Source organism: Sorex fumeus, unplaced genomic scaffold, assembly GCF_029834395.1.
Source record: "Sorex fumeus unplaced genomic scaffold, SorFum_2.1 ptg000032l, whole genome shotgun sequence".
In the NCBI taxonomy this organism is placed as follows: Eukaryota; Metazoa; Chordata; class Mammalia; order Eulipotyphla; family Soricidae; genus Sorex; species Sorex fumeus.
The window spans coordinates 10,132,028-10,152,681 of record NW_026606089.1 but is presented as its reverse complement, the minus strand read 5'-3'; the positions used below and the strand labels follow the sequence as shown (position 1 = coordinate 10,152,681).

Below are 20,654 nucleotides of genomic sequence, written 5' to 3'. Positions count from 1 at the left end.
AAACCTAGTAAGTCTATTTGCCCTGGGGCTGGGATGATGTACAGTGAAGGTAGGGTAGGGCACCTACACAGCCAACTCAGGGATGATCCACAGCACTTCATAGGGTCCCCTGAGCAAGCTAGGAGTGATTTCTGAACACAAAGCCAGGAGCAACCCCTGGGTATGGTCCCAAAACAGCAACAAAAACCCCAAAACCCGAGTTCATTAGCGCTCACCAACAAACTTCTGATTGAAAGAAAAAAAATCAGGGGTTGGAGGGATAGTACAGTGGGTAGGGCATCTACCTTGTAGGCAGCTAACCCAGGTTCAATCCCCAGCCCCAGCACCCCATGTGATCTGGCCAGGAGTGATCCCTGAGTGCCACTTACAAACAAAAAAACTTTTATCAGGGAAAGTTCGATAACAGAATCCGCAGAGGTAGATGTGGGAGCTGTGCTTCATCGTCTAAGTGTATATGAAAATAGCCTTTGCTAGTCATTGGAAAAAGGAATCCTTTAAATCAGTAATATAAAATCTAGGATACAAAGTGGGTCTATGGTCCTGTAGTAGAATTCAGTCATGTTTCTTCTACTCTAACTTCAAGAAACGAAACTCTCAGAAATACTGGATAGCGTATTAGTATGCATCACACAGTTCTATTTTGAATAACTGGTTTACTATTCTCAGATAAACAAGTTGCAAATCCCCATCAAGGTAGGATTATAACATACCTATTTCTGAACCCATCTCGGGTTCTGTCCACCTGTGGTTTGCCAAAACCAGGCTGATAGAAATTTGCTGCTGGCACTGTAAGGTCATGTGGTAGGGCCAGTCCCTCCAAAGCTGCCTGCTGCAGTTCCAGCTGGCTCATCTGCTAAACAGAAATATCAGTGGACAATGAGCCAAAGAATGAGGAATCCATGCACGTCATACGAAGGTCTCTCTTTGCTCTCATAGAAAGGTATGTTTGTTTAAGCAGCAACCGAGAAAAAGTAGACGCTGGATACCTGTCTAAACTCTCCTACCATGCACTTAACTACTACTACTCATGTATGACTAATTGATCAGCACTTCACTGAACCTGAGTTACAACTCAGAATCACTTCCAAGTATTACATCAGTTTAAACTTTCATGCTACCAAGTAAGAAGAATGATTCAAAACAAGCACACATTGAGTTTGAGAAAGAGTTCAGCCAGACCTGGGCTGTAATAGGGCTCATGGACTTGCGCATGCCTTGAAATGGATCTCCAAGTAGTTGCTGTGGTCCTGCTGTGAAACCTGTTGGGAAAGTTGCAAAAGTGAGTTTTGGGCAAGGGATGTAGCTCAGTAGTAAGGTGCGTGATCTGCAAATATGAGGCCATGGGTTTGATCCCTGGCACCGTGCAGTGTCCAGCCAGCAGACATTCATCAGAGAAAACAGTATCGCTAAGAAATGTATGCTGCTTTGTATAATTGAAACCCAAGTACAAAAATTTGTAAGTCTACAACTGTACCTCATGATGTCTTACTAATAAAAATTAAAAAAAAAATAAAAAAAAAGAAATGTATGCTGCTGCCACCTGAACACCATGTCTCCTAGAAAGTACTGATTTCCCCTGCCAAGGAATGTCTCTCTTCTGTATCTCCACAATGGACTATTATTTTACCTCAACAAAGCACTTACAAGTGAATTATCCATTTCCCCCACTAGTATTTCAGCTTTGTCCCTTTTGGAGCTAATAACTGTAGGACTGGATGGGGTTAGGGGCTAAGGGCTGGAGCAGAGTACAGCAGATAAGGCATTTGCCTTGCATATGGCTGACCCGGGTTCAACCCTGAGCAATGCTAGAGGTAATTAATTCCTGAGTACAGAGCCAGGAGTAACCTCTGGGCATCACTGTGTGTGAACCAAAAAGAAATAAATATCACAGACTTCTGGACTTAAAGGAAAAATCTTTGGACTTCCACTAATAACGAAGAGCTGGGTCAAATTTAGGATAATTGCAAGTGAAAAACAACCCACCCATAATTATAATATGAATATTTATCTAGAAGGGCAGCACAATTTGAGTCTCCTCAATCTGCCCAAAGAACACGGAATCAGAAATCCATATACTACTTAAACTCCAAGGATGTCCAATGTAAAGATGTTGCCATTTCTAGGCGACATGGTATCTATCACCTCTGTGGGTGAAGGCTAGAACAAACATTGGTATACAAGAATATTTACCAATAGGCGATGGTATTCTAGGACGCAGGTAATCTGCGGAGGCTGCTCGTGTCTGAAACACCTGTGACAGGGGAGGAGAAGGTGCTCTTTGGCCCAGTAAAGATGTGGTATGCTCCAAGCTCCCCATAAGGCCACTCAGAAGGTTGGAAGAGACAGGTCTCGTAACTGGTGGACCCAGAAGTTCCTAAGGCAGAAAAAACAGATCTTTGTGAACAAACCAAATTCTTTTTAGATACTGGATCATCGATTACCTTTTGAATGCCAACAGAGAATCTCCAGGATGCACTGAGGGACTTGGCACATGTACTAATACATTTTTCAGAACATTAAGTTACAAATGTTTTAACTTAGTGCTACACAATAGGTACTTTTAGTATTTTGGGAGTGGGGACATGGTTGGGTGGGAGAAGGAGGTTGCAAAGTAATGCTCAGGGGTCTGGGGCACACAATGTAAACTATGCCAGTCAGGCTGAATAATTAAATCTGTCTGACTATACAATGGTATTCAGGTCCAATAGTGCTGGGATACTTCTAATCTTCTAATTTTCCTTTAAAAAAATTCTTTATATGGTCTTTTTGTTTTTTTTTAGTCATACCCGGCGATGCTCAGGGATCATGCTGGCTCTGCGCTCAGGAATCACTCCTGGCTTTGCTCTGTGGAACATATGGGATGCCAGGGATCGAACTCTGGTCAGCCACATACAAGGCAAATGCCCTCCCCACTGTCCTATCGCTCTGGCCCCTCTAATTTTCATAGAAATTGGAAACCTATAAACTGGAAATCAAGGCTTTGTCATTTCATTTGCAACCTTATCACCCCCATTGAGATTAACATGCAGTGTCAGACTTCAAATACTCAAATTACCAGGTAATACGAATTACTTTCTAAGGCTCAAAGCTCGAAGATTACACAAAATCAGTTCACAGAACTATCGTTCAGGACTCCAAGGCCTCAGTACAAGATTGTAAAGTACCTGCAGGATGTTCTTAGGGACAGGCTGGCCTGGAATCTCAGCAGGGGACATCAAGTGGCTTTCAAGGTTCCGCTAAAAAAGTCAAAGGAAAACTGATTTTAACCTTCTTAACCACTTAGTTTACATATCAATCAGGGAACCACAAGAAAGCATTAAGATAAACAAAAACAAAAAACAACTCCCCAAGGAGTTGACAATGGATGATGTCCCCAGCACTGCAGGATGGTGACAATGACAATGTCCAAGTCACAGAAAATTTAGGCCCACTCATGCTATTTTTCACAGGTTGGCCCCAGTAATCTGGGAAGAGAATTTTTTCACAGATACACAAAAAACCTACTCAGACTCTCAGCCACAGTCTCTAGCTCTCTGCGGGGGCCCTAATCTATTTTAATGTTGCTAATCACTGTGACTATGTGGGGAAAAAAATATATACAAAGGAAGCCACAAGAAATTGATAATTTTTAGATTTTAATTCTTGTGGCAAACTTTGCTACCCATTATCTTTAACAAGATGTTAAACCTAGCCAAGTATCACTATAATCCAAAGCTTCCTGTTTCAGGAAGTTTAAACTTTATTATCTTTTAACAAGATGTTCCAAAACTGATTTCACGCAGGACAGAATTCAAATGATCTATTTCTGCCCTTTCTGTGCAGCAGCAGTGATGTTTTGCATCTACCTTGTATTAGCTCCTCACTTCAGGACATTATTGTGCCCGTTGAGTTCTGCCTGACATGTTTCTCTAAGAGAGTTTTCCCTTCCACTAGATGGAGCTGCCAAGATCTACAGCAATATCCTCAGGTATGACAAATCGTCTAAAGATCCCCATCCAAGTGATTATTGGTTTTGGAAGTGAGATGAACTGTAGATGATTTTAGTAAGAGAGCTCCTCAAGAGTTATTCAATTCCATCTAACAAAAACAAACAGGCACCTTTATACTGTATGTCTTACTGTTTTTGGGGGATAAGGTCTATAATTCAATTTCACATGAATTGAGATTGAACCAATGTATTCTAAAGGATGAAGCTTTATAACCTAAATAAAGGCATACCAGACATATGTAACATATACATAGTATACACAGCCACAATAAAGATGTGATTTTATAAGTGGACCATGATTTAATAGGTAAATCAAGCAATACTTTGGAGTGACACTTGAAATGCTTGTTACATTACTTTCCTTGTTGCTGTCTTTTCTACGTTAGGTTGGGTTTGTATTACTCTTTGCCTAAAAACTTCAATATGCTCCATCCTTTAATGCAGGTATTTGAGGCTCACTCTCTAGGTAGAAACCAGATATATTTCAGAGCCTGAAATCCAAACATCAAACTAGTTACTTTACACAGTAACAAACTAGTTACTACCCTCACAAAACAGAGTGGTCAACTGTGTTACAGTAAACCCTACAATTATACATGAAACAAAATGTTAGGCATGAGGTAACTAATAATTTCTCTTCAATTTCTTTATTTAGCTCACATAAAGAGAAGTCACAGAGCACTAAAGCGCTAGTACAGTAAGTAGAGCATTTGCCATGTACACAGCCAACCCAAGTTTGATGCCTGGCATCCCATTTGGTCCCCCAAACAAGCAAGGAGTAACCCCTGAGCATTGCTGGGTGTGGCCACCAAAATAAAAGAAGCAGCTCACAAAATTTCACCCATACCACCACAGTTAATACCTAATCACTAGGGCTGGAGTGATAGCACAGTGGGTAGGGCATTTGCAGACAGCCGATCCGGGTTCAATTCCCAGCATCCCATATGGTCCCCCAAGCACCACCAGGAGTAATTCCTGAGTGCAGAGTCAGGAGTAACCCCTGTCTATCGCCGGGTATGATCCAAAAGGCAAAAAACAAAACAAATAAAAACCATAATCACCAAAACACAAAGGACAAGAAAGAACAGAATAGTTGCAATTGTTGCAATTTTTTATTCTAGTTTTCTTTTGAAGCACTGTTATCTAAAACTACGTATGAGAACAACTCTGAACAATTTCTAAGAACTCCCCTGTATTTGGTATGGTATGTCAGATACCTAAAAATATGTCTACTTCTCTGAGAGGCCTCCTTTCAGAGCTCTATTCATGTACATGTGTTAATACTCTACAAAAATAATCTCACACATATGGGCTGGAGAGAGACTACATGATGAGTAGGGCGCTTGCCTTGCAATCGGCTGACCTGGGTTCAATATCCGGCACTGCGTACAGCCCCCTGAGCCCCACCCTTAGCATAGCCACGTTTCCAAAAAAAATAAAAAACAAAAAACAGTAAGGGAAGAACCAGTACATAGTTATTGAACTGAAGATTTTGTCTGTAGAACTGAAGCTTACAATGCGGGGGAAGTTGCAAGGGGTAGGTCCCTGGGACACTGGTGGTGGGAAATGTGTTTTCTGGTGATGGGTGTGGCACTGGAATAATGCATGCCTGAAAAAGCATAATCAGGACACTGGAGAGAGTTAAACAGTGGGTAGGTACTTCTCTTGCACAAGGCTAACCAATTCCCAGCACCCCATATGGTCTCCTGAGTTTGCCAGGAGTGATTCCTGAGTGCATTGTGTGATCCATCCTGTACACACACAAAAAATATTAACAGTATTGTCAATCTCAGTACGATGAAAATGGCTTAAAAATAAAAAGAACATGGAGCTATTAAAAGACTGTAAAAATACTGATATTAAAATAATAAAAGCATTTTGTTGGAGTAGCACTGTCCTCCTGTTGTTCATCGATTTGCTTGAGCGGGCCCAGTAACGTCTACATTGTGAGACTTGTTACTGTGTTTGGCATATCGAATACGTCACGTGTGGGCGAAATACTCTTGGTAGCTATAATAATACCGGGGGCTGGAGCAATAGCACAGCAGGCAGGGCATTTGCCTTGCACGTGGCCAACCCGGGTTTGATTCCCAGCATCCCATAGCACCGCCAGGAGTAATTCCTGAGTGCATGAGCCAGGAGTAACTTTTGTGCATCGCCGGGTGTGACGCAAAAAGCAAAAAAAATAATAATACTGAACTACAACTTGGTAATGGTAATGGAGAAAAATTCACTCGCAGTAGCAAGGCCAGAAAAAAGGCACCTCTGCTGAAATCTCTTCTAATTAGGTAAGAAATGCCACAAGTCAACGTGTCCCCTGGGACAGATAGGACTCATGCATCCTTTGCCTCCTTAGATAACTTGTAGATCCCAGTTTAAAAAGGTGACAGGAAGAAACAAGAGGAAAAACTCAGTTTGAAGGCTGGGGAGAGAGCTCAAGGTGATTCAGAGTTTTGCCTGGCAGGTACATGACATATTCTGATTTTTCTTTTGGCGGGGGAGGGACGGGCCGCATCAGGGGTGCTCAAGAGTTACTCCTGGTGGTGCTCAGGGGACCATACGGGGTGCTGCAGATTGGACCTAGGCTGGCCATGTGCAGCACAAGTACCTTACCCACTCTACTGTCTCTCCAAGACTTAGTTTTAATCCATGGATTCCCAAGCATCTTTGGATAACCCCCAAAGTTTGGTGACCCCCAACTCAAAAAAAATAAACCAAAAAACACCTCAATTTGGTAAAAATGTTTGTTAACACCTAGCTATGTTTATGTTTAATATTAAGATTAACCCTTCCCTGTATTTACCCTGATTTTTCTTTCTCATCGATAGTAATATTGACACACAGGAATGACTAAGAATGATCCTACAATAACCATTATGATAAAGACATTCTGATCTGTATACCCGCATTTAACTGCAACAGAGTCAACATGTAACCAGTTTTAACTTAAAGCTGTTTTTACAAGTCTGTAGTCATAGATTTTCTATTAGCAAATTCAAAAAAAAAAAAAAAGCAAATGTCTGCCTCTTTTGCAAACCACAACACCCAATGAGAGAGAGAGAACAAAAGAGAATGCCCTGCCACAGAGGCAGGGTGGGATGGGGGGATGGGGGGTGGGAGGGATACTGGGATCTGTGGTGGTGGGAAATGGGCACTGGTGGAGGGATGGGTATTTGATCACTGTATAATTGAAACCCAAGCACAAAAATCTGTAACTCTACAACTGTACCTCATGATGTCTCACTAATAAAAATATATATAAAAAAAGAAAATATAGATGTACACCTATGCTCATTGCAAATATTTATAGTAATAAAGACATGATGGTAAAAAAAAGGCAAATGTCTTGAAAAATTCATCCTAAGACAACACAAATTATTTATGTATTGTCAACTGCCTAATCAAGAAGGTAGGTAACTCCAGAATCTAACTGGAAGATATGAAAAGCAATTGCACCATTAAAAATGCTCTAATTTTTTTTTTTGTTTTGGTTTCTGGGCCACACATGGCAGTGTCCAGGGCTTATTTCTGGCCGCATGCTTGGGGATCACTTCAGGGGCTTGGGGCCAATAAACAGTGCCAGAGAAAGAACTGCAACTGGCTACATCCAAGCCAAGAACCACATACCATCTCTCTGGTCCTCTCTCGGGTGGCAAACATCAGAATTTTTTAGGCTTACATGGCTGAATAAACAGATTTTCTCTGGAATTTATGGAAAAATATTTTGGGGTCACAGCCAGTCATATTTGGGGGTTGTTCATGCTCAAGGGTCACCCCCGTGGTGCTTGGGGGACCAGTGACAGGAATAAAACCGAGGGTCATGATGCGCTTCAGCTCTTGCGCTATCTCCCCAGCCCTGCAAAAAAGCATTCTTACATCTTTTCTGAGCAGTGACTTCGATTATGTCTGAATCTTTCAATCCACACGCTTCTTCCCACAATATACAGATTAATCATAAGCACGCTTTTTCCTTTCTTAGGGGAATGGGGGACCCACACCTATATATGCTTCAGGGTTTACTCCTGATTCTGTGCAGGAATCACTCCTGGAAGCCTGCTTTTTCTAATAACAAACAATGTGATAAAAACTAAAGAGCACATAAAACCATCAAGCAAGCAATGAATGATTACTAATGAAAACAAAAGAATTTCCAATTTACTCAGAATGCCATTTAAAAAAACCCCATTTATTGTGGCAGGGAGTGAAATAGAAAGCGGGGGGGAAAGAAAAGGCAGAGGTTTGTACCAAATACTCACGCTGATCTTGGGCTGAGAAGGCAAAGTCCCACTTGCCTTCATGGTGCTCACAAGCTTGTTGAAAGCAGTCATATCTCCATCTTTTTTGAGCTGCCGACTGCTGGTTACAGCACTCAGAGTCTCCTCCAACTGTTCTGCCATGAAGGGAGTTGAATTCTTCATTTGTTGATCCACTTTCAAGCCCTTGAGCCCAGCTTCTACCTCTTCCACTGAAAGTACAACTCCTGAGTGTGCTGAAAGGTAAGAAAGTACATGCTATGCTAAGAAAGGAATACTCGGGGCTGGAGCAGTGGGTAGGGCATTTGCCTTGCACATGGCAGACCCAGGTTCGATCCCCAGCACCCCACATAGTCCCCCATGCACTGCCATGAGTAATTCCTGAGTGCAGAACCAGGAATAACCCCCTGAGAATTGCTGGGTGTGGCCCAAAAAGCTTTAAAAAAAAAGAAAGAAAATACTTGATAAGCGGTTCCTTTGGTTACTATAATGGTTAAGGTGAAAATCTATTTCAGTGTTGAAATAAAGTGTTCAGAAGAGGCTAGGATTCAAAAGAGACAAGTAGGGGCCACAGAGATAGTACAGCAGTTGGCCTTGCATGCGGCCAACTGGGGTTCGATCCCTGGCATCCCGTATGGTACCCTGAGCATCACTGGGTTTGGTCCAACCCCCCTATTCCCCACCCCCATTTACAAACATACACAAAGTAATAATTGTTCAATCTGTAACTTCATAGTTCATAAGACACAAGAAACTGGGAGGATCATATCACGGGGTGCTATGCCCAAGACCTGACAAGAACCAATAAACAGTGTACCCTTTTATGAGTCTTCTGGAGACTGTGATCTGGAACAGAAATTCCAGCTAAACAATGGAATCATGAAATCAAACGTACACAAATTTGTAAATGTGTCTGTCAAGGTGACAGGCTGGAGGGGCGGATGGGAACCTGGGGACAATGGTGGAGGGAAACTGACACCGGTGCTGGGGCTGGTGCTGAACTATGCTGAATTACTGGATACCTAAAACTGTGAGTGACTTTGTAAACCATGGTGCTTTAATAAATTTTTTTAAAAAAGGAAGGAAGAAAGACAAGAATGCAATCTCAGCTCAACAGCAGCAAAACTGCTACCTGCGTGATGTTTTCATGTTGAGGGTGTAGCTGACTGGGGCAAGAGTGTGATGAGTTCCCAAGTTCTGTTCAGGACAATTACAACTTTCATTATAGAATAATGAAGCTCCAGGTACAGTGGAGGTGTTGAAGGAAGAATTCTTAGCAGAGTGTCCAAGATTCACTGACTACCATATTCTTAACAAAGTGATACTATCTGACAAGTTTTATTACTCTGTTTTGCAGCCACAGGCACAAAATGAAATTCACATATCCAGGGTAGGGGCTCTACCATCGAGCCTATCCTGGCCCAGAGGATTTTTCAAAGACTATTAAACTCTCCATCTATTTGACTTCTGATGAAATAGTATGTTAGAAGCAACTGCTTTAAGTCTGAACATCCAAACTTTCTCAAATACCGAAAAACGACTCTCATAAAAACTTACAGCTCTCTTTAAGTTTTTCTTTATTTGCAGAAAGGCTGGAAAGAAGAGGTTTTAAATCCACTTTGGCTTTCTGTAGCATTTCTAAAATATCTACTTTATTTTCAGCATGATCTTCCAATTGTATAGGAGCAAAATAATTCCCCGAATTCTGTCCAGGAGAGAGTATGGCTTGCTCTAGACCTATCACAAGAAAATGTATTTACAATATGTCTAATAAAGCACAGAAACATTAAATACTTCAACAGTTTTAAAGGACATAAATTTTGATGGACTTCTGACTAATGAAGAATTCATGTCAGAGAAAGCTCAAGTGTATGTCTAAGGCCAGACCAGGAGGTCACTTTACCTGCAAGTCTCTCCAGTTCTTCATGAGGTGTTGACCCAAGACTGCTGGATCGGCTTCCTGATCGACTTGGGTTAGAGAACCACCTACTGAATCGACTGGCAGAGACTGACCCTTCTCCCAAAACATCTTCTATCATCTAAAGACAAAACAAGTCACGATAACAGTTTCAAGGACAAGAAGGTTCAGAGCTTAAGAGAGGATAATTTATTTTGAAACCCCTTGGATGCTGCTGGCCCATGAAATAAACTGCTCAGAACCAAGTATTTTAAAACGATTTTTCTTCCCTTTCTGGATAATTTCTGAGCAACCCAAAGTAACCAACTATACACTTGGTAATTACATAAAGCAAATCCTCTAGCCACATAAGGCCTAGGCCTCAAAAGTTTAGTAAGAATACTATAATATTTCAAGTTTCTTTTTGATAAGGGGTTTTGGAACCATAACCTTACAAGATAAGCACCAAACTGGTCAGCATTTCCCAAATGCAGATCTGTAGGACACCAATAGCAATTATAAAAATTCACTCCATGGGGGTATGATGCCGCCAATAGGTCAACCTGTACCTGCGGGGCAAGTATATCAGCAGCTTGATGGTGCCTTCAGGCTTCCATACACCCCAAAATTGCCGCTGTGCCTTTGGCCGGACCCCAACACCTTGGGGCCAAGTTTACCAAGAAATTAAGCAGCCAAAAGTTAGGTATGTGGGAACTATGCCACAAACTACCTCCGGCTCAGCTATAAAGCTCATTTATTGGCCTTATTTCAAAGACCCGAAGATAAACCTCAAAAGAGACCAAAAGCCAGTTAATCTTGAACATGCACACGGCTGAACAGACTGGAGTAAACTGGAGGGGGGCAGGTTGGCCTGTGCCTGCCCAAGCAGAGCCCCCCAATTGTGCTTCCACAATTCAAAATTGCCGCTACACCGCTGGTCTGACTCCACTGTCTCAGGATGGACCTCACCAAGATACAATCTGCTGAAAATTCAGGTGTGCAGGTTTGTGAATGAAATCTCCAGGCTTTCAGAGTTGAGGTGGGCTACCTTCCCCACTTCCCAATACACACGGAAGCACTGGCACTCGTTTCCACGAATCAACTCCAGCACCACCCTGTAAAATCTATTACTGCCCTTGCTTCAGAGACCCAGAAGTAAATCTCAAAAGAGATCAAAAGTCAGAGACACAGCAGTTAGTCCTTGCAGACAACACAGAGCTGGAGATCTTTCTGGGCCCCCATACCAAGCCAATTTCACCGGGGCACTCCAGATGGAGCAGGTGCAGTCTCCCTGCCTACTCCAGATGGAATCCTGGCGACCAAGAGCTTCCAAAAGCAAGGCCCAGGTATGTGGGTTCCAGGAATCAATCCCCATGCCACATGGTGGCAGAGGCACTGGGCTGTTCCTCCCAGGCTCCCCACCAGCTCTTCGGCGTGGCTGTCACATCCACAATGTGCCTCCGGGTGCCATCTTAGCACACCAACGACCCTGGTCCAGAGACGCCCAACTGAATCCCAAAATGGATTGGAATCCTACAGAAATGTCTCTGGAACCCAATCATTTACAATCTAGGCCGCAGCACCTAAGATATTCAAAATGAGCAATGGACAATAAATGATCTAGCATCTGTCCCTGGCAGGCAGGCTTGAATGGTGGTTGGAAAATTCGAGCAAAACACAATGTGCAAAAGTAGAGAGAGAGTATTGGGAAAACTGCCTGCAGAGGAGGTAGGGTGAGGACTGGGATGGTGGGTGGGGGGATATTCTGGGAATACTGGTGGTGGAAAGTGTGCACTGGTGGAGGGATGGGTGTTTGGTCATTATACGGCTGAATCTTGAATATGAAAGCTTTGTAACTGTATTTCATGGTGATTCAATTAAAAAAAAATTCACTTCCAAAGTCTTTATATCACTTATGCTTCAAAAACAGTAACGGTCTTGACATCTGAGTAATTTTTACTCCAACAGTACCAGCCTAGCAAATGGGTCAACAGGCATCAAATTCTTAATTATTCCCATTAAACCTTTCAAGGCAACAAATATGCAGTAATATTTAATAATAAAAGATAAAAACACCCCAAGACAGTTAAAAATTTTGAAGGAAGTATTTTGAAGACCCAGTTCCACCTGAACCAGGGTTACTCTGCCCAGGTTTATAAGCTCTTATACTTACCGAAGCCAAGCATGGCACCTTATCAAGGTTAAAGAACTCATTGAAGTCAAATTCTCCTGGAGACTGCTCAGGCAAGATGGTGTCCCTCGGTACTTCCTGGTCAGCAGCAGGCTCCTGTGCAAGGATGACCTCTACCTCATCCTCCTCGGCCACTCCTCCATTGCACTCAACTATGCCTGAAAGCAAAACCAAGACAAGAAAGAGTGATCTGACTTCTATGTGCACATTTGATGTTCTATTAGGAACTAGATAAATGTCTTCAACTTAAGAAGGGCCAGAGGGCAGGAGAGAGAGTATAGTGGATAAGCAGTTTGCCTTGCATGACCCAGTTTGATCCCTGGCACCCCACCCCGCCAAAAAAAGAGGGACGTTGGCTGGAGAGATTGTAAGTGGGTAAGGTACCAACCTAGGTTCGATCCCCAGAACCACGTAGCACCTCCCACCGCAAGTCCTTCCAGGAATGAACCCTGAGCACAGAGCCAGGAGTAAACCCTGAGCATCACCACGGTGGCCCAAAACAAAACAAAAGGGCTAGAGACATAGTACAGTGGGTAAGGTGCTTATTTGCATGTAGCTAATTCAGTTTCATCTTCAGGACCCCAAGCAGAGAGTTAGAAGCACACCCTATGCACAGCTGGGTGTGACAGAACAAACAAAATCCAGGAGGCCAGAGAGAGTATAGTGGCTAGGGCAACTGCATTTTATGTGGCCAACCTGGGTTCTATCTCAGCTCCCTATATGATTCCCTGAGCGTCACGAGCATCCCTGAATAGACAGCTAGGAGCAAAAACGACCAAGTGTGACTCCAAAACAAGCAAAACTAAAATGGTGAAGAGATAGGTCCACCTAAAGGTGATTTAGAAGTTATCGTTTCCTGTGGTCCCCTAATAAAGCCCCTGTCCCCTGGCTGGGGAATGCTGCTCTCAGTCACTATGTACAGTGCCTTCTGGACCAAGATTATCCTTCCGCAAAGCAAAAAACCTGGTACTCAAACCTAGGCCAGCTCAACTGGTTCTTCATCAAGCCCGACTGCCTCTTCCCCAATGAGCCCAAGGCTAACTACCTCAGTACTTAGAATGCAATTTTAAAACCAGGTTGCAACATTAAAATTTGCAACTTCTGGGGTTGAGAATATAGTTCCAAGAGGTGGAGCACAAGCCTGACATGTGTAGACTGAGACTGATCCCCAGCACTCAAGGCACTTTAAGGACTGCCAGGTGTGGTTTGGTTGTCGTAGCACCAAACCTTCAAGTCTGAACTATCAAAACCAGTGTAGCTGGGTGTGGAGCATATAAGTTTTTTAAAAAATAAATTAAAAAAATAAAATCCAAACCAACACCAGGGCCTCCTCACCCCCACCCCTGACCCAGGCCCAGAATAAGAGAGCAGTGTCTTAAGAGTGCCGGCCTTGTGAGTCTGGTTCTGAGCTCCAATTCCCTGGGTCCCACTAAGTCTATGGGAGTGTGATCCTGGCAGTTCTGGTAGATAAGCGATTTCTAGCCACACTACAAAGTGGATAAAAGATGAGTGAGAACCACTGCCAGAAAGTGCAACTACTGGGAAACAAAGTTTGCAAGCACCACAGCCTGATGTGCAAACCCCAGCGAGCACCACATCCAGGCATGTGACCCCTGGGCACTGCAACATCCTCAAGAGCAGCAAAAAAATGGGGAAGGGAAGGTTAAAGATGAAAAAGAAACCACCAACCTGGGGCTGGAGAAATAGCCCAATGGGTTGAACACAAGCTTTACATGCAGGAGGCCCAGGCTCAATGCCTGTAAGTCACAATCCCCCCAAACACTACAGAAGTGACCCCTGAGCACCGCTGAGTGTGGCCCAACTCCTGCCCCCTGAAAACTCAACCAGGTAAAACATGGTGCCATTTTCTAAGTATGCAATTAAGCTAAAAATAAACACACTGTATTTTAGAACAGTGAATTTCTCTGCCAACGTTTTCTGACCTTCTTTCACAGATGCTGTCCGCCGCCTCGTTCTTTTTCTCCCCTTGTGATCTTCTTCCAGTATCTTATCATCGAAACCAGTCAGTTCAATGGTTTCAGACTGACTTGTGGGTCCAGCTGAGAACCATTCTGGTTCTTCCTCTGTGTAGGAATCATTTCTTCGACGTTCACCAAAGACACGCTTACTATCCCCAAACTCCCTCTGGAAAAGCACATAATGCAAGATGAAAACTGTAGGTACAGAATTTCTACCTCACTCAGGGTCTTGATGGCTTAAGTGATGAAAGCTCACTAGTACCATGAAGACACTATTTTGCTGATCTGAAGTCTCTCTTCCCTCTAGTGTTCCGTATTCTCTCTTTGCTGAGAACAGATTGGGCTCAGAAAGCCAGAGAGACAGAGAACATAGGGGTTCAGTCGCATATCTTGTATGGGGATGCCTCAGTTTGATTCCCAGCATCCCATGGTCACCCACCACTACCAGATGTCGCCTGGTTAATCGCCAGCACCACAGGGCTCATCAAGCGAGGTGCCCTGAGGTAGGGGCAGGAGGACAGGTACACACCCGGGATCTCAAAGTAGCCTTGTATAAATGAAGTGAATGTTGAGTCCCTAAACACAAAAGAATCTAGAAGACAAACCCTGAACCGCTTGTCCTTGTAGTCTCTCTCTCGATCTCTCTCTCTTAAGTCCCGAAGGTCCTTATCACTAAGACGGTGATCCTTCTCAAAGGTCCGAGCAGAGATGATCCTTCCACTCCCAATCCTCCTTCCACCAAGCAGGCGAAGTCCATCACTATCTTTCTCCAGAGGGCTTCCCGAGCGCCGGGAGCTAACAGCTGCTGTCACATGGCAGCCCCCACCAAAGCTTCGTCTCTGTGGGCTGAGAACAACATCTAAGTCATCTTCTTTCACACGTTCCCGTGGATCTGGAAAGAAGTCAGAAAAAGGAAGTTATACAAACCACCAAGGGCATGTTTCCTCTGTAGGTGGTACGCCCATGGCTGGTAGTGATGGGGGTACTGGAAAAGAGTCATAAACACAGATACAGCATTACAGGTACATCACATATGTGATTAACACAGAACCTTATGGGGCGGAAGCAGTATACAGTCATACGGTACTTGCCTTGCACAAGGTCTACCCAGGGTCGGTCCCGGCACCCCATATGGCCCCCCCAAGACTTTGGAGTGATCCGTGAGTGTGGAGCTACAAGTAAGCCCCAAGCACAGCCAGGTACGACCCTACCTAAAGAAAGAGCTTTTGGCTTTTCCTAATTTGACCAATAAATGTATTTTATAATAAATGATATTCTACTATTAGTCACCATAATCCCTTTAAGTAAAAAAAGTTAGCTAATAAGCTATAATGCATTTTTAAAAATAACTAAATTGTTGGGCTGGAGCAATAGTGCAGCAGGCAGGGTACTTGCCTCAAACGTCAAGCAACTGACCTGGGTTTGATTCCTGGCACCACATATGCTACCCCCACCCACCCCGCCCTGCCCTGCCAGGAGTGATCCCTGAGTGGAGAGTCAGGAATATGCTCACTGCTGTGACCCACCAAAAAAGAGTTTCTTCAACAAATGGTATTAAATGGATATGCAAAATAACCACAAAACAACAACAACAACAACACAATAACACAAAAAGAACTTGGGCTGGGGAAATATCACAAAGGGTCAGAGTGCATGTCTTGCTTAAATGAGGCACCAAATTTGATCCTCTGAACCTGTATGTACACTATGAGGGTGGTCCTAGAAGCCCCCAACACTGCTAGGTCCATATGCCTAATCATCAGCCCTGACTTCAATGTCCTAAGTCTGGTGAGTGTGGTCCCTTGGGCTTCTGTGAGTACTGCTGGAGAGGTTTACCCAACTCCCCAAAAAGAACTTAAATCTGTGCCTGGTATCAAACAAAATTTAATTCCAACCAAATCACAGATACAAGTGTAAAACCTGAAACTAAAAAACTTCTAGAATATGAGGAACTTTTGTCACACTGAATTAAGCAAAGTTTTCTAATGCATGATGGCAAGAGCGTAATTCAAAGTTCCACCTCCAAGAAAAAAAAAAGGACGAATTTGGCTCAATTAAAATTTAAAGCTTTGGGGCTAGAGAGAGAGCTCAATGGGCTGAGTGCAAAGAGGGAGGCCTGAGTTTACATGGTCCCCCAGTACTTCTAGGAGCAACTCCTAAACACAGAGCCAGAAAGAGCCCCTGTGAACTGCCAGCTGTGGTCCCTCCCTCAAAGAAAAAAAAAAAAGACCAATAAACTTCTGGGGCTAGAGAGATAGTACAGCAGGTAGGGCACTTGCCTTATACATGGTTAACCTGGGTTGGATACCCAGCATTCCCGGCATCCATATGGTCACCTAATTCTCCCCAGCAATGATTCCTGAGCACAGAGTCAAGAATAAGCCCTGAGCACAGCCAGGTTTGGCATTGAAAAACAAAACAAACAAAAGCTAAAACTTCTGGGCTAGGGATATGACTCAATAGTAAAATGCATGGTTGCGAGGTTTGAAACCCAGTGTTGCCAATTTTCCCCCAAAACCTATGCACTTCAGTTTGGTTTTGGGGGCATACTGGATGTGTTCAGGAATTATTCCTGGCAGAGGGACCAAATGTGTGAAAGATCAAGTCGGGCCCACCAGGTGCAAGGCAAGCAACTTAACCACTATACTAGTTCCCCCACTTCTAATTTCTGTTCTTTGAAAGATGCTATTCAGAGAATGCAAAATCAAGTTCAAAAACAGATGGGGATAAAGGGTCTTTATTTAGTACATTTTAAAACAGTAAAATGATCCAATTTACAACTGAACAAATGGTCTGAACAGTCACTTCACCAAAGAAGATATGGCAAATAAGCATACGAAAGATATCCAACATTAGTCATTAAGAAAGTGTAAATTAGACCACAATGTGATACGATTAAAAAACTATTAGAACATCTAGAATAAAAAAAGACTAGCCATCCCAAGTGCTGATGAGGATGTGGAGCAAGAGGAGCTCTGAAACACTGCTGGTGGAAATGTAAAACTGTATGACCTCTTTTGGAAAAGTCTGGCAGTTTCTCAAGACATTCAAGATTTCTATATGGAACCCTCCAGTCTACTTGTACCTATTTACTCAAGATGAAAACAAACATGTCCACACTGACTGGAACGTGACTATCCATGGAGTTTCAATTAAGTCAGAACCTGGAAACAACCTAAATGTTCCTTAATAGATAAAAGAGTAAACAATCAAAAATCCATATAACAGACTACTTTTTTTTTCTGGCAGGGGGAAGTGCCATATCTGGCAATGGTCAGGAATTACTCCTGGTTCCACATCAGGAAATTACTCCTGGTGGTGCTTGGGGGACCATATGGGATGCCCAGGATTGAACCTCAGAGGACTGCGTACAAGGCAAGTGGGTAGGGTACTACCTACTCCAGGCCCCATACAAAGGACTACTACTATGTCATAAAAAGTAACAAGCTACCCAAGAACTGGAACCCAAGACTATTCTACAGGAAAAGCTACCAAAAGAGTGCAAACTATGTAATTTAATTTTTATACAATTTAAGGAAATGCACACTAATCTTTAGTGACAGAAACCAGTTCTGAGTCTGCTTGCAAGTAAGAGGAAGGGTGGAGAGGAAGGGACTCAAGATACTCAAAACTTTGGGGGATAATGGAAATGCTCATAATTTTGAAATGGCTTAAAAGGTTTATGTAAGCAAATAAAAATATCAAATGATACAATTTCAGGGGCCAGAGCGATAGTAGGAAAGGTGCTTGCCCTGCACGTGCCTAACCCAGGTTCGATCCCCGACATTCGATATGCCTGTATAGTCTCCCGGGCCGATCTACCTGAGTGCAAAGCCAGGAGTTAAGTCCTGCACACCACTAGGTATGGCCCAAACACAAAAACAAAACACCAAAATCAAACTCAGTGCCATGTGCATGCTTGGCCTGCGCATCGCCAGCCCTACAAGACAGTTTCCTGCTCTCCCAAGAGTATTTTATAAAGGGTCTTCCTCTCATCTCAAAAGGTGACAAGTTTCTAAGATGGATTTTGTATTACTATGTTTTCATTTCAAGGAGTAAAGGTATGAAATAGCAAACTTCACTCCACATCCAAATCATAAATCCTCCTATTCAGATCAAAATGTACTAAGAACTGCCGGAACGGATTCATTTGGACCAGAAGACTAGTTTCATACATGAAACTAATCATAACCAGATTTCCACCACAGCTTTACATTCTCTACCACATCCATGTCACAAAAAGACACCAGTACTTTAAATTCATAAGCACAGAGCCAATACCATCTCCCTGCCAATAGAAGACTAGGATTTTACTGCTAACAAGGAAAATTCAATGGGCAAATCAGTTTCCTAATAATGACACTTTTCCCCAATGTAGAAGCTCTGACAGCTGAAAATGAAGCAAGCAGCAAAGAGCACTGTCTCCAACCTGCTGCATTCATTTCTGAGTGACTGTGTGCTCACCTACTATCTTGCGCACCAGGGAAGGCCGGTCTGTATCCAAATCTTTCTTCAGACTTTCCACTGGTGAACTCCGCCCTGAAGCTGGATAGAGAGAGGCATGCCACTTCTCAGGGTCCCAGACACCATCACTACAGGTCAAAGGGTACCAACAGTTAGCATCTGCACCCACGAACTATTGATGCAGTCTAATTTCTAGACGGTTTCAGGTAAACACCTTTTCAATATAAAACCTGGAAGTTGCCACCAGAAAAACTTTTTCAAGATGAAAACAAACCAACAAAAAAAAAACAACTATTGGGGCTGGAGAGATAGTATAGCAAGTAGGACAGTTGCCTTGCACAAAGCTGACCATGGTTCGAACCCCGGCACCCCATGTGTTTCCCTGAGCTCTGCTGAGTGTGGCCCCAAAACAAACCAAAACAACCCCGCAACTATTAACTCAGCAAAACTTTATTTACATGAAACCAATAATCACTTTGAAATCAGTGGTCAGTGCATTAATAAAACATTCAGATGAAAACCTTGGGGTCCAAATAAATTATTACAACTATGCTTGACCAACACAAAGAAGATGCTTTATAATCATTATTCAGCTTAGTGAACATCAATTAGTATAAGAGAGAAAACAATCCTTTATCAGAAGCAGATCCTGAAATTTATGGTGTCTACTTGTCCAGAATTTTTTTTTTGGGGGGGAGGGTCTCTCTGGCAGTTCTCAGGGGTTATTCCTGGCTGTGTACAGGGAACCATGTGGTGCCAGATATCTAATCCAGGGTCCTGCAGGCAAAACAGGCACTCCAGCCCTTAGTTCTATCTTCCTGGCCCCTTTACACAAAATTTTTGTGCACAATTTTACAGTTTTCCCATAAGAGAACAGATAGCTCTTTAGTACTGTAGTTCGACTAAAATTGCAGTTTTGTCACTTTTATTTGCTTTTCCCTAATAACTGGGTGGACACAGTATGCAGAGCAGAAATTTTTTTTATTTTATTTTTTGGGGCCATACCTGGCTGTGCACTTGCCTTGCATGTAGCCTACCGGGTTTGATTCCCCAGCATCCAATATGGTCCTCCAAGTACCACCAGGAGTAACAGCCAGGAGTAACCCCTAAGTATTGTGTGGTGTGGCCCCAAAACAAAACAAAACAAAACAAAAAATCCTGTCCAGAGCAGTAGTACAGTGGGTAGTGGGTAGAGCACTTGTCTCGCACTCCACCAACCTTAGTTTGATACTCCTCCCCTCCCCCGCTTCCTCCCCCCCCATCCCATATAGTCCCTCTAAGCCCTGCCAGTAGTGATCCCTGAGGGCAGAGCCAGGAATAAGTCCTGTGCACCACTGGGTGTGACCCCCAAAACCAAAAACAAATGAACAAGAAACTAGTAACAACAAACCCCCATCCAAATAGAGTAAGTCATTATTCAAATATGACCTTCACCAAGTCAAAGAATTTAGGAATCCAGATTTAATAGTTTTTCTATTTCAGATATAACTATTTGATCCTATGCAAGAAATTAAACACAACAGCTGCTTTCTATGTTAAATGTGAATACAAACCATTAACCTTGCCATTTAAGAAATTAAAGAGATTTTTAGTTTTCTGAGCCACACCCAGCAGTGCTGGAACTATTCTCAGCTCTGTGTGGGTCGGTCGTGGTGTCACTCATGTCAGTGCTCAGGGGACCAAATAGTGTGCAGGCCCAAATCTGGGGCTTGTGCACTCTAGCCCTTGGAGCTGCTTCCCCAGGTCTCCAATGACAGTCTTAAGGTGGAGATAAGTTTTAAATATAACAAGAAATTTTCCAAATCACTCTATGGTCTCGAATGGAGGGCCCTCAGGATTGTAAAAGGCCAATCTGAAACATTGAAGACTTTTTTGGTTTTGT

At 43.1% G+C, this 20,654-nt stretch overlaps 1 protein-coding gene across 4 annotated transcripts in view; it reads right to left on the bottom strand.

The window, feature by feature from the left end:
• Positions 1-20,654, bottom strand: part of EIF4ENIF1 (eukaryotic translation initiation factor 4E nuclear import factor 1) — a 55,358-nt gene that overhangs the window by 9,778 nt on the left and 24,926 nt on the right. Inside the window, exons 4-14 of one of the 4 annotated variants that reach the window (XM_056116484.1) lie at positions 18,773-18,900; positions 14,914-15,200; positions 14,273-14,474; positions 12,312-12,487; positions 10,145-10,280; positions 9,799-9,978; positions 8,245-8,477; positions 3,165-3,236; positions 2,191-2,374; positions 1,180-1,259; positions 711-853 (exon numbers count right to left, since the gene is read on the bottom strand). In XM_056116484.1, coding sequence (XP_055972459.1) covers positions 711-853; positions 1,180-1,259; positions 2,191-2,374; positions 3,165-3,236; positions 8,245-8,477; positions 9,799-9,978; positions 10,145-10,280; positions 12,312-12,487; positions 14,273-14,474; positions 14,914-15,200; positions 18,773-18,900 — 1,821 coding nt within the window. The remainder of the gene's footprint in view (positions 1-710; positions 854-1,179; positions 1,260-2,190; positions 2,375-3,164; positions 3,237-8,244; positions 8,478-9,798; positions 9,979-10,144; positions 10,281-12,311; positions 12,488-14,272; positions 14,475-14,913; positions 15,201-18,772; positions 18,901-20,654) is intronic. The other 3 variants (XM_056116485.1, XM_056116486.1, XM_056116488.1) reach the window with 3 other exon arrangements.